Here is a 12583-nt window from a genome sequence, read left to right as displayed (position 1 = left end):
CTTCGTGTGAAGTGACTGGATTCGGTGATTCCTTTGCTGTGTAGCAAATCCTTGCGTCTCGCCTTGCGTATGCATGCTCTTCTTTGATGTTTGACGATGGCGACGGAATGCCACCACACGTATGCGGTATCATCGGTACCGCATCCTCGTCGCTTTCGGCCAGCGGGGTAGCGCGGACGTCAACCACGAATAGATGAGCCGTAGTCCACATGAATTTGACATGTTTGGGAAATTGACACTTTTGGGCACTCTGACAGATTTGGGATGTGCACGACGTTTGCGAATTAGTCATTACCATACGTTGTTACTTAAGTAAAACGTGTAAAACTAGCAAAAGGTTATCAAAATTTTAGCGTGCAATTGTTCGAAATTACACGACAACGCGGAGATAGCAAATAAATCAGTGAGAAATTGTGTAATGCATAAATTTTCAGCACAAACAATTTTGAACGTGTTTTTGTTGTGAGCTACGGTGATTTTGCCTTTTGCTGGCCCCCTGCTTTCGGCCAATTTAAGAGCTGCATCTGTAGAAAACAATATTAGAATATTATAAAACAATGCTGATAGTTTTCAAAACTCACCCAATAAACAGTTTATTCCGATTATTTTACAATTTAATTCTAAAAACTATTTAACTATAATGCGCTGGTAGCGTCGTAACTACGCTGTTTTTTTGTTTTGACAGATGTCGTTCATTCGACCTTCGAATGACAAGGTCGAATACACGAATTTTTGGTTTTAGTCATTTTTGGTACTAAAGACCTTTTGCGGAATTAGGTCGAATGTACGATTTTTTATTTTTTCATATTTTTGTTAGTTACGGCATAATGTTTCAACATTTTCTAAATTTAAGAGAATATGGTATCGAGATGATATTAATACCATACATGTAACTAAGTATAATGGACCCATTGAAGAAAAAAACTCGATTAGTGTACTTTTGTTACTTACGACCAAATCAAATCGAGCTCCAGATTTATAAACTCTTATTTTTTTAACCCAATATTTCGAATAAGTATGATGAATTGGGTTCTTTAGGGGTATCCTGATTATTGCATAATCGGAATCTCCGTCCAAAAATTAGTCGAAATCCAAAATTTCATCATTTTCGGTGCTCGGGAACTATTTTTAAAATGCATTTAAAGTTTGTATGGGGAAATTTTTTTGTTCGGGGCGAACTGTCACTTTATCGATTGAACTGTCATTCTAGCCACGGAAATTAAAACTGTTTTGTTTATTTAACCATCAAAACAAATGAATCGGGACGCAATAAAATCACCTTATACTCAGAAAAATGAGCTCTTTCGATTAGGATAAAGAAAATGGCAATATTTCTGGAGCTCGATTTGATTTGGTCGTAAGTAACAAAAGTACACTAATCGAGTTTTTTTCTTCAATGGGTCCATTATACTTAGTTACATGTATGGTATTAATATCATCTCGATACCATATTCTCTTAAATTTAGAAAATGTTGAAACATTATGCCGTAACTAACAAAAATATGAAAAAATAAAAAATCGTACATTCGACCTAATTCCGCAAAAGGTCTTTAGTACCAAAAATGACTAAAACCAAAAATTCGTGTATTCGACCTTGTCATTCGAAGGTCGAATGAACGACATCTGTCAAAACAAAAAAACAGCGTAGTTACGACGCTACCAGCGCATTATAGTTAAATAGTTTTTAGAATTAAATTGTAAAATAATCGGAATAAACTGTTTATTGGGTGAGTTTTGAAAACTATCAGCATTGTTTTATAATATTCTAATATTGTTTTCTACAGATGCAGCTCTTAAATTGGCCGAAAGCAGGGGGCCAGCAAAAGGCAAAATCACCGTAGCTCACAACAAAAACACGTTCAAAATTGTTTGTGCTGAAAATTTATGCATTACACAATTTCTCACTGATTTATTTGCTATCTCCGCGTTGTCGTGTAATTTCGAACAATTGCACGCTAAAATTTTGATAACCTTTTGCTAGTTTTACACGTTTTACTTAAGTAACAACGTATGGTAATGACTAATTCGCAAACGTCGTGCACATCCCAAATCTGTCAGAGTGCCCAAAAGTGTCAATTTCCCAAACATGTCAAATTCATGTGGACTACGGCTCATCTATTCGTGGTTGACGTCCGCGCTACCCCGCTGGCCGAAAGCGACGAGGATGCGGTACCGATGATACCGCATACGTGTGGTGGCATTCCGTCGCCATCGTCAAACATCAAAGAAGAGCATGCATACGCAAGGCGAGACGCAAGGATTTGCTACACAGCAAAGGAATCACCGAATCCAGTCACTTCACACGAAGAACCGAGCGAAAAACCCATGTGTTCACATCCGCCGATGGAACAGTCACTCGACCTTCGACAGACAGTGCCGGGGTCAGCAAGTCCATGGATGAATAGGTCTGCACCGTCTACCCAATCCGGGACAACGGAGTATCATTCCAATGCTTGGTTAAACCGGTCAACTCCAATTCCATCCCTCGATCTTCCGGTAATTTTTGGACAGAAGATGACCTCTTCGGATGATATTGCAGCTCGTAAACCACAGGATTCAACAAGAAAGCAGAACTTATCTTGCGGACATTTTGACGGTAATTGCATTGTGTTTTTGATTGAAATACGGCGGATCCAAAATTGATTTATTCAGAAAATTTCATTTAATGTTGCTCTCAATTAGCTTAATGATGTGCAATAGGGCGAATTAGTGTATTGTCGGCAGATTTGTTCTCTTCGTCATGGGTGATTTTTGTCGGCCAAATTTCCTAAAACTTGGCCATACAATTCAGCTTGATTGGGAAGGATTTTAGGTTTCAAAAATCGCACCATGACGAAAAGAACAGAAATGCCGAAAATGCGTAAATTTCCATTCTTACTTCTGAATCAATTGATTCAAAATATACTTCGCATCTGCAACTTAGCATGTGCTATACCGCCTATCATCGCATATCAGTCCCATATTTGCTGGGTTTCCTATTCATATGGGACGGTTATGCAATCATTGTCAGTATAAGCGATGACTTCAATTTGTTGCCGCGACGATAACAACTTCATATTATTTGTAAAAGCAATTTCAACGCTTTGTTTTTTTTTTACTGCAGGACCGCCTCGTAAGGTAAAACCTGGTGCGCATGACATTTGCCATAGCATGACGCCTAATATCAAAAGCAAATCACGCAGCTCGCAATCCTTACCGCAAACCATCCCAAATAACAACCGGAACCCGCGGTTGAATTGTTCTTCGCCGTTGGAAAGATTTATCACAAAACTACAAGATCACAATGCTTCTACGATGAGCCAATCGTCGCATGCAGGATGGAGGACGAGTTCAAGACGATTAAATCCTTGGCGAAATCGATCTGTCCCACTTAGTATGCATGATGATCAACTCTCATGTGTGGACGATCGACTCTCATCGTGTTCCTTTGAGTACTCGCAGTATGGTAATCGTATTTTGGGTGAAATTACAAACAAGCCAACACCATTGTCACAATCTGCTCTGAACTGCAAACAGCCACGCGTCGCGTTTGATAACTTGTCATTCATCAATATGGTAGCGTCTACACCGAGTCACAAGGAGTCAGTGTTGTATCCTAATGTGCATCGGGATGAAAATCGTAAGTTTAAAACAATAGAAAACACATTTACGTTGTCTTTTAATAATTCAATAATTCTAGGTCAGGAATCGGGGAAAGACATGGTGGATGATGCGTCATTCATCAACATCGTAACGTCTACACCAAGATCAACGCCCCTACCGGGTCATAAAGAATTCGACCATAATCAACCAACGTTCCATGTGCCGATAAAAATGCCGGCATTGGAAAGTGTATCTACGGTTAACCGAGACTGTTTATCTAAAAAACGCCTTTTCGACACTGAAGACGATGACGTTCAACTATCGGTAGATGAAAATGATCTCGAGGATAAGTTCTACGATTCGAGCAGTGATCCCGATTGGAATTCTGATGATGCATCTGAGACAACAGACGAAACTGATTACGATTTGAATGATCTCTCCATTTTCGAGTATTTTCAAAAATATCATACTCTTGACGAGCTCGGCTTGGATGACGATCTGGAGATTCAAGAAACACCCCCACCGGATCAAAGTTTCGATAAAGGTGAATATCAATTTTATGATACTATAACAGTTCCCCGAATGCCATTAGCCCGAATCACACCTCCCCGAAAACCAAGGATGTTTTCGATCATCTGGCAATCATTTGACTCATCTATATCTATCTATCTATATATATATATATATATATATATATATATATATATATATATATATATATATATATATATATATATATATATATATATATATATATCAGGGTGTCTACTACCTGGAAAAAACCTGGAAAACCGGGAATCCTCAGGGAATTTTATTTAACAGGGAAAAACCTGGAATACTCAGGGAATTCCTTGAGTACTCAGGGAAATTTTACTCCGATAAAAAAAACACTGGGTCGTATGAACCTGACAGTAAAAATCCATGTAGAAATTTCGCTACAAGGATTTTTTCCAGAAATTCCGTCAGAATTTCTTTCTGGAACTTCTTTAAAAATACCTCCTGGATTGTCTCCCAGGATTTCTTATAAAATTCCTTCCGCATTTTTGACGCTATTTTTCTTGGTACTCCTTTTTGATTTTTTTTCCGGAAAGGTATACTTCCGGATTCCTTCCAGGATTCCTCAATTCCAACCGATTTCTCCTGGAGTTTTTCACGGGATGCTATTTCTTTCCAGAGTTCCTCCAGTGTTTTGCTCAAAGAAATCTTCGTAGGATTTCTACCAGAATTAATCCCGAATACTCTATAAGAATATCTGTCGGGATAAATCGTGGAATTTCTTTTGGCACTCCTCACGGAAATTTTACCCGATTCCTTCCGGTGTTCCTCTTGGGATTTCCCCAGAAGATCTTTACGGAATTTCTTTCAGAGTTGCTGAAGGAGTTATTCCTGGGGGGTTTCTACTAAAGTTCCTCCAAGGGTTTCTGTAGGAGTTTTCACGAATTTACTGCAAGAGTTCCTCAAGAGATTTCTTGCATTTTTTTCCTGTGATATCTTCAAACCTTTGCTTTGGGCTTTCTTCGAGATGTTCTTCCTGGTCTGCTACAGAAGTTTGTTAAAAGTTTTCGCGAAGTTTATTTTGAAGTTTTACCTGCGATTTTTCTTGGAGTATCTCCTGGAACTTCTCTCAGAAGATTCCTTCCGATGTTGGTCGTAAGATGTCTCTCAGAGTTTTTCTTAATTTACCCTGGATTTCCTGCTAAGTTTTTTTTTTCCAGAGTGCCTTCTGGGATTTCCACAGGAGTTATTGCTGATATTTCTCATTAAATTCTTCTCTTGCATTCTTTCATAGCCAGGCTGTTTCTTGTAGTTGTATCGGATTTCTTGCAGTGATCCACCTGAGAGTTTTTACAGATATTCTGTGCATTATTCCCAAAATTCTTCCCGGAATCTTTACCAGAAATTGTCCCAAGATTCTGGATACTCCTTTAGGGATTTCTTCCAAAGTAATTGCATGGATTCTTCTACGGATTTTCCTCAGAGTGTCTCCTGAGAAATACCTTAAAGGAAATTCATGGAGAAATATTCGAGGAAATTCAAATAAAATCTTGCGAGAAACTCTGCAAAATATTATTGAAGAAATCTCGACAGGAACTTCAGGAAAAACCTGAGAAAAAAATGAGACATTTCGAAAAAAGTTCTAGGTAACAGTAATCCCGAGAAGAAATGTTAAGGACATCCAAGGAGAAATTCTGAAAACCTCATGGAATCCTGAAAGCAGCTGCGGACGAAGTTCCGCGAGGAAAACAAGAAGAATATCGTAAAACTATCGGTAAAAATCCAATAGTTTATGGATAGCTGTCCTGGAAAACCACTAAAAAGACATGGACACTGGCTTCAGCCGGCGGCTGTACCGATTGAACGAAACTTAACACAGAGTGGCTACGGAAAAGAAGCTATTCTCGTGAAAAATTTCATCGCTCGGAGCGGGAATCGAACCCTCATTCATCCGGACTCTAACCGCATGGCTACGAGGTTCAACCAATGACATTCTTGAAGAAACTTTGAATAGTTTTGGATGAAACTGCAGGAGGAATCCAGCGAGAATCTCTAGAAGTATATCGAAAAACCTTTGCAAGAAATATCGGGACGTACTCAAACAGATATCTCGTGTGAAAGAATGCTGCGCAAAGCCATGAAGAAACTTTGGAAGAAATTCCAGGAATTATGCTCAGAAATCTTGAAAGATTTTTTGAAGAGTAGGGGAACTTACGTGTTTTCGGCAGTTTTGTTCTCTTCGTCTTGGGGGATCTTTTGAAACCAACCAAGCTGAATATGATCAAGTTTCAGGCAATTTGGCCGACATAAATCCCTCATGACGAAGACAACAAACCTGCCGATGATACCCCAAGTCACCCTTTATAATTTTTAGAAAATTTGGGTTATTTTTTGAATTATAAACTTTCAAAACTTCATCTGGAAAAACCTGGAAAACTCAGGGAATTTTATTTTGAGTTATGAGTAGACACCCTGTATATATATATATATATATATATATATATATATATATATATATATATATATATATATATATATACCCAAGTAACACACATGTTATATAAAAGTTACGACAGCGCAAGTTTTGGTTGTATAGAAGTTTATTTTACGTTATTTCAACACAATGTTAGAATTACGTAAAATAAACTTCTATACGACCAAAACTTGCGCTGTCGTAACTCTATTATAACATGTGTGTTGCTTGGGTATATATATATATATATATATATATTATATATATATATAAATGCAGTGGCATACGTGGGACCGCGCATAACTTGCGAATGGATGGTCCGATTTGGGTCATTTAAGTTTTGTTTTATTAGTTTTCACCCAAGGAAGGTTTATGAGGCCAAAAACATGAGGAAATTGAGAGTTTTGGAAAATCGGGTTTTCATACAGTTTGAATGGGGACTTGGGCGCTTGACTAGGGACTTGACACGTCAAAAAACGCAGTAGGCAAGACAAAGTTTCCTTGGGACAGCTAGTTTGTCTATAACTCAGTTCAGAAGCCCAATATTGAAATGTGATGTTCAAATAACTTGTAGTTTATTGTTTTTCCTACAATTATCACCAAGGACGCCATATGCTAACTCTCATATATGCGGCGTGACAGCGCTAGTACCTCCTACACATACTAAACGATCGAAAAATCCGATCGTTTAGTATGAGTAGGTAGTACTAACACTTTTACGCCATAGTTAGAATATGGCGTCCTAGGTGATAATTGTAGGATAAACAATAATCTACAAGTTATTCGAACATCACATTTTAATATTGGGCTTCTGAACAGAGTTATAGACAAATGAGTCAAATGATTGCCAGATGATCGAAAACATCCACCGACCAATACCCCAAAAGCCATTTCCCCGAATGACACGTACTACTTTTCATATAAAACTTTGAAAAATCGCCAAAATTTGAAAAATATTTCGATCATCTCAAAATTTTTACAGATTGCTTTGCACATGAATATATAATAACTGTAAAAATATTATAATCATTACTAAACTGTTCAATTTTGTGTTACGTGACAAAAAATCCATGATGGGAGTGTTATGCGAGTACTTTTGATATGGGACGCTCATGACTTGGTATTTTTTTCGCACATTGACTTGATAATTCGTAATTTTTATTATTGTTTTTGGAAGTACATCGAAAATGATGACTATTTATAACGTTAACTCAAAAGTGATGAAAGTCAAATGGGACTGTTATGCGAGTGGGGGCAGTGCCATTCTTTCTGCTTATAATGAGAGTATAAAGAAATAGCTCTTTTGGAATGAATAGAAAAGGCAGCGCTGTGAAATGATTAGGCAAGTTATATAGAGTACTGCTTCTCTATCACCTCTATCCAATTCAAACTGTCTATGACAAAGCTTTCCACTTTGTTCCATGGACTGTGTACAACTCGCAATATAACAGATGAGCTACTAGTGGAACACCATATTTTAGTAATCAAAGGAAAAAACTTTGGTCCTTATTACATTTTACACCTTGTTGAAAATGAAAGGTCTCAGTTTCAAGAATTACTAATTTACTAATTTCAAGAAGTGGCCCATTTTACTTTATTGCGCCCTGCATTCATAAATTTAGTTAAAATATTGCTCTAAACCCGGAGAAATCCTAACAGAAACTCCAGAGGAATCCTTACAGGAATTCCGGAGGAATCCTAACAAGAATTGTAGAGGAATCTTAAGGCGAAACTGGAAGTATTTCCTCAATTTTTGGTTCTTGATTTTTCATTAAATAACGAAGCGATATTTTCAAAATCGGTTTTCGTGCACACGTAGAGTATGGATCAGGGTATCTTCAGATTTTTTTACGCGGTAGAAAATGTTTTTCGTTTTTGCAGAAACCATTTGTGAACAAAATTTCACTAAAAAATGGTTTCTGCAAAAACGAAAAACATTTTCTACCGCGTAAAAAATTCAGAAGATACCCTGATCCATACTCTACATGTGCACGAAAACCGAATTTGAAAATATTGCTTCGTTATTTAATAAAAAATCAAAAACCGAAAAAATGAAAAAATACTTCCAGTTTCGCCTTAACTCGAATTCCGGAGGAATCCTGACAGAATTTCTCCAGAGTTCCTGTCGGGATTCCTCCAGAATTGCTGTCAGGATGACTTAGAAAAAAACACCGACTTCGGTAATACTTACCGAACTTCGTTAACAATACAACATTACGATAACATTTTACCGAAATTTGTTATGTTTTTACAGAATTCCGGTAAAAAAAGAACGCTCAGCAATTGGGTTGTTTAGTGAATGAAATATTGCTACTTTCTATAGCCTAATCGAAAGAGCTAATTTTTCTGAGTATAACGTGATTTTATTGGATTCCAATACCTTTGTTTTGATGGTTAAATTAACAAAACAGTTTTAATTTTCATGGATAGAATGACAGTTCAATCGATAAAGTGACAGTTCGACCCGAACAAAAAAATTTCCTCATACAAACTTTAAATGAATTTTAAATATAGTTCCCAGACTCCAAAAATTATGAAATTTTGGATTTCGACTAATTTTTGGGCAGAGAATCCGATTATGAAATAATCCTGATACCCCTAAAGAACCCAATTGAGATTTCGATAATTGCCGAACGCCACTAGCTGTGTTCTTTGACAATTCCTATTCCATTGGAATTCCTGTCAGGATTCCTCCGGAATTCCTCTTCCTCTTCCTTTTTTTATTCCTTGTTGGGTATTTAAGCCACTGCGACCAGCTTTTAGATCTATTGTGACGTGCGGAGTTATGGAAGTATACCTTGAAGTATACCCACTGAAAATGGCTGATTCAGGGTAAAATGGGGCAAAATAGAGGATAGCACAGGATGAAACCACCACCATTCGATTTATTGACCAATTTTCCATGGAAAATGCATCAGTTCGAGTTTCAAAACCAGCGGCTTTTAAATAAATAAGTCCGATTACGGCCCCATTTCTGCCCACTGTGGGATGGTTTTCGGGGAAATGGAATTCGGGGAACTGTTATAGGACCCAATCGGGGACCCAATTTCATTATGTTCATTACAATTAATGCATCAATCTACTCAAACATGTTACAGGAGAAACCTCAGCCCTTCAAGAACATGTGAATAAAGCTACAATGATCAACTTAAGTATTGAAGCGATGGAAGTTATGGCGAGAGAGTGTTTGGAACCTAAAGTTAGCAAAGCTAAAGAACGAGCGAATAATAAGCGAAGAAAGGAAAAGGGTTTGCAATACACTCGATCTGATGGAATAGTCATACCAGCAAGAAAAATAAGACCTGCCTGCAGTTGTAGGCGTAGATGCTTCAACAAATACCCCGATCACGTACGCTCAAAGCTGTTGAGAAATTTTTTGAATTTGAAACTATCTGGACAGAACCAGTTCTTGGCAAACCACATGGAGGTATCCAAAACCGCAAGGAGGAAGGTAATCATATATAACACATATGGTCATTGGTCATCAATCACAACATATACTTTTCTTTGTAGGTGATCAACTCGCGACGGCTTTATTCTAGATCATACAAACTTCCTGGCGTTAAAGGACCGGTAGTAGTATGCAAGGTAATGTTCATGGCTACCTTCGATGTTGGCGATCGCAAGCTAAGGAATCTGGCAGCAAAAAGGGTTATAGGCGATGGAGTGGCTTCTCATGATCAACGCAGTGAAAACCGATCCGCTCGGACTATCAGCGCAGAGCACCAGCAATACATCAAAGATCACATTCTTTCATTTCCGGCCTACTCCAGTCATTACGGTCGAGAAAAATCAGAGCGGCTATATCTTTCGGGCGACCTTAACTTGACATCATTGTACAAACTCTACCAAGCCAAATGTGGGACTGATAACCTCGTTGCAGTATGCTATGACAGCTACAGGATCATTTTTAAGACATTCAACCTACATTTCCGCAAGCCGAAGATAGATACTTGCGATGAGTGCGACCGACTGAATGTTGAAATCAAAATAGCGACAGAAGAGAAAGAAATCATTCGTTTAAAACAAGTGCGGGATGATCACCAGAAAGCGGCACAGAGAGTATATGACCAGAAGAATGCAGATGTGGAACGATCAAAGATCGATTACACTGTGCGGACGGTTTCATTTGATCTTCAAAAGCAACTTCCAACACCATTTTTAAAATGTGGGGTTGCTTTCTACAAGCGTCAATTATATACACTAAATCTATCTTTTCTTGAAAGCTATTTGGGCCAGAACAAGGCCTACTGTTACATGTGGGATGAAACCAGGGCCAGAAGAGGCTCCAAAGAAGTAGGTTCTTGCGTTATGCAAGATTTGCAGCGTATGCCCACCACCGTAGAAGAAGTAATCTACTACAGCGATCGTTGCGCAGGACAGAATCACAACAAAAATGTAGTTTTTATGTTCACGCACGTGTTAAAAAATCTGAAAAAAGAAGGCCGAGCTCTCCGCATCATCCACCGTTTCATGAAGACCGGCCATTCCCACATGGAAGTGGATACGATCCACGCGACGATCGAACGTGCCAAAAAACGCACTGAGGTGTCAATAGAAATTCCTTCTGATTGGGAGATCTTCATAGCAGCTATACAGAGGACGGTGCCCATCGAGGTTGTTAGCATGCAGCAGAAGGATTTTCTAGATATTACAGCCCAAGAAGAAATCTACACAATTCCAAAAACTACTACGTCAGGCGAAACTTTCAGCTTCAAAAAAGTAATGGAGTTTGCATTCACTACCGATAACATCGGTACAGTTCGCTTCAAATACGACCTCGCAGAAGAAGATTACAAGGAAATCTGTCTCATGTCTGGAAAGAAGATCGACCGAGAAATCGAACTCAAGCGAATAGAATCACAGCTGATAGAGCTGCCTACCGCAAAATTGAAGGATCTGCGAAGTCTCTTGCCGTATGTAGTAAAAAAGGACTATTATGAAGCATTCCTAAAGGGTTTGGTGGAACCTAAGAGGGGACGCAGGCCAAACAGTAATGATGCACCTGACCACTTTGAGGGCGACATTTATGATACAGAAGATGAAGAATAAGAACTACGGACAAGGCAATAAGTTGAATTGTAAGTTGCTCACTCAGGCAGTATGAGCATTGATGTTAAATGTTCAGTTCAACTTCAATTATAATCAATCCTAAAACTGATTCATACCAACGATATTTTTGAATTGTTATTCGTTGCACTGTTTTTTTATAATAAAGTCGTACTTTAAACCTACTTTCAATCATCTAGACATTCATTTACATATTTACATTATCAAGGAACCCATATCGCCTGAATAAATATGCCGTCTTACGAAATTAGTCTATAGTCTTACTCTGTTGCGTGGTCTGCTGCTCAAAAAATGGCACTCGTAGAAAGTTTTAGCAAGGCATAGGTCGTTGTGAAAGTAATGATCTTACGCTCCTAAATTCCATATCACTTATTGATCCTCTCTTTTACATTTTGATTCCTCTTCATCTTGGTGTGACGTCCTTACTAAGACAAAGCCTGGTTTTCACTATGACAACTACCCAGGCAACTACCACAGGCAGTAACTGAGAGTTGCTTCTGCCAATGACCATTTTGTATTCGTATATCGTGTGGCAGGCGCGGAGGTACTCCCCAAGTAGCCAAGTTGCTCAAGCCGTGATGCATGTATAAAAACGGTGTATATATCAAGCAAACATTGCTGTACAATGTACAATCAAAGTTGAACTAAAGTGGGAAAGAGCCTTAAGTAAGCCAAATTAAAGTTAGCTACGTAAAACGCGACTATATTGGGGCCCTTTCCCACTTAAGTTCAACTTTAATTGTACATACATAGTAATACAGCAGCGTGGTTACTTGGGTGATCTATGCCCAAGGAAGTGAACAAAATTTAAAGAAAAATTCCTCGATCGTCCGAAAATCGAAGCCGTCATCTCAGCATGCTTATGCTGAATGCCCACGCCTTTACAGCTGTGGCCCTCTTTTCGCAATAAAAACAAACAGTGCAGCAATTTCGAGTCCAATCTTTTGAGGCTGAAAGTCTCTT

At 38.4% G+C, this 12583-nt stretch overlaps 1 protein-coding gene across 1 annotated transcript; it reads left to right on the top strand.

Moving 5' to 3' along the window:
• The first annotated feature begins 2960 nt into the window (after positions 1 to 2960).
• LOC115260202 (uncharacterized) lies at positions 2961 to 11602 on the top strand. Its single transcript, XM_029861132.2, has 5 exons — positions 2961 to 3619; positions 3680 to 4126; positions 9649 to 10001; positions 10064 to 10386; positions 10777 to 11602. The coding sequence occupies exons 1-5, from the start codon at positions 3019 to 3021 to the stop codon at positions 11600 to 11602; spliced, it is 2550 nt and encodes an 849-aa protein (XP_029716992.2). The 5' UTR covers positions 2961 to 3018.
• Positions 11603 to 12583: the final 981 nt, after the last annotated feature.

This window comes from Aedes albopictus, chromosome 1 (genome assembly GCF_035046485.1).
Source record: "Aedes albopictus strain Foshan chromosome 1, AalbF5, whole genome shotgun sequence".
Classification (NCBI taxonomy): domain Eukaryota; kingdom Metazoa; phylum Arthropoda; class Insecta; order Diptera; family Culicidae; genus Aedes; species Aedes albopictus.
Note: the sequence above shows the minus strand (reverse complement) of the source record. Positions and strands in the feature narration are given on the sequence as shown.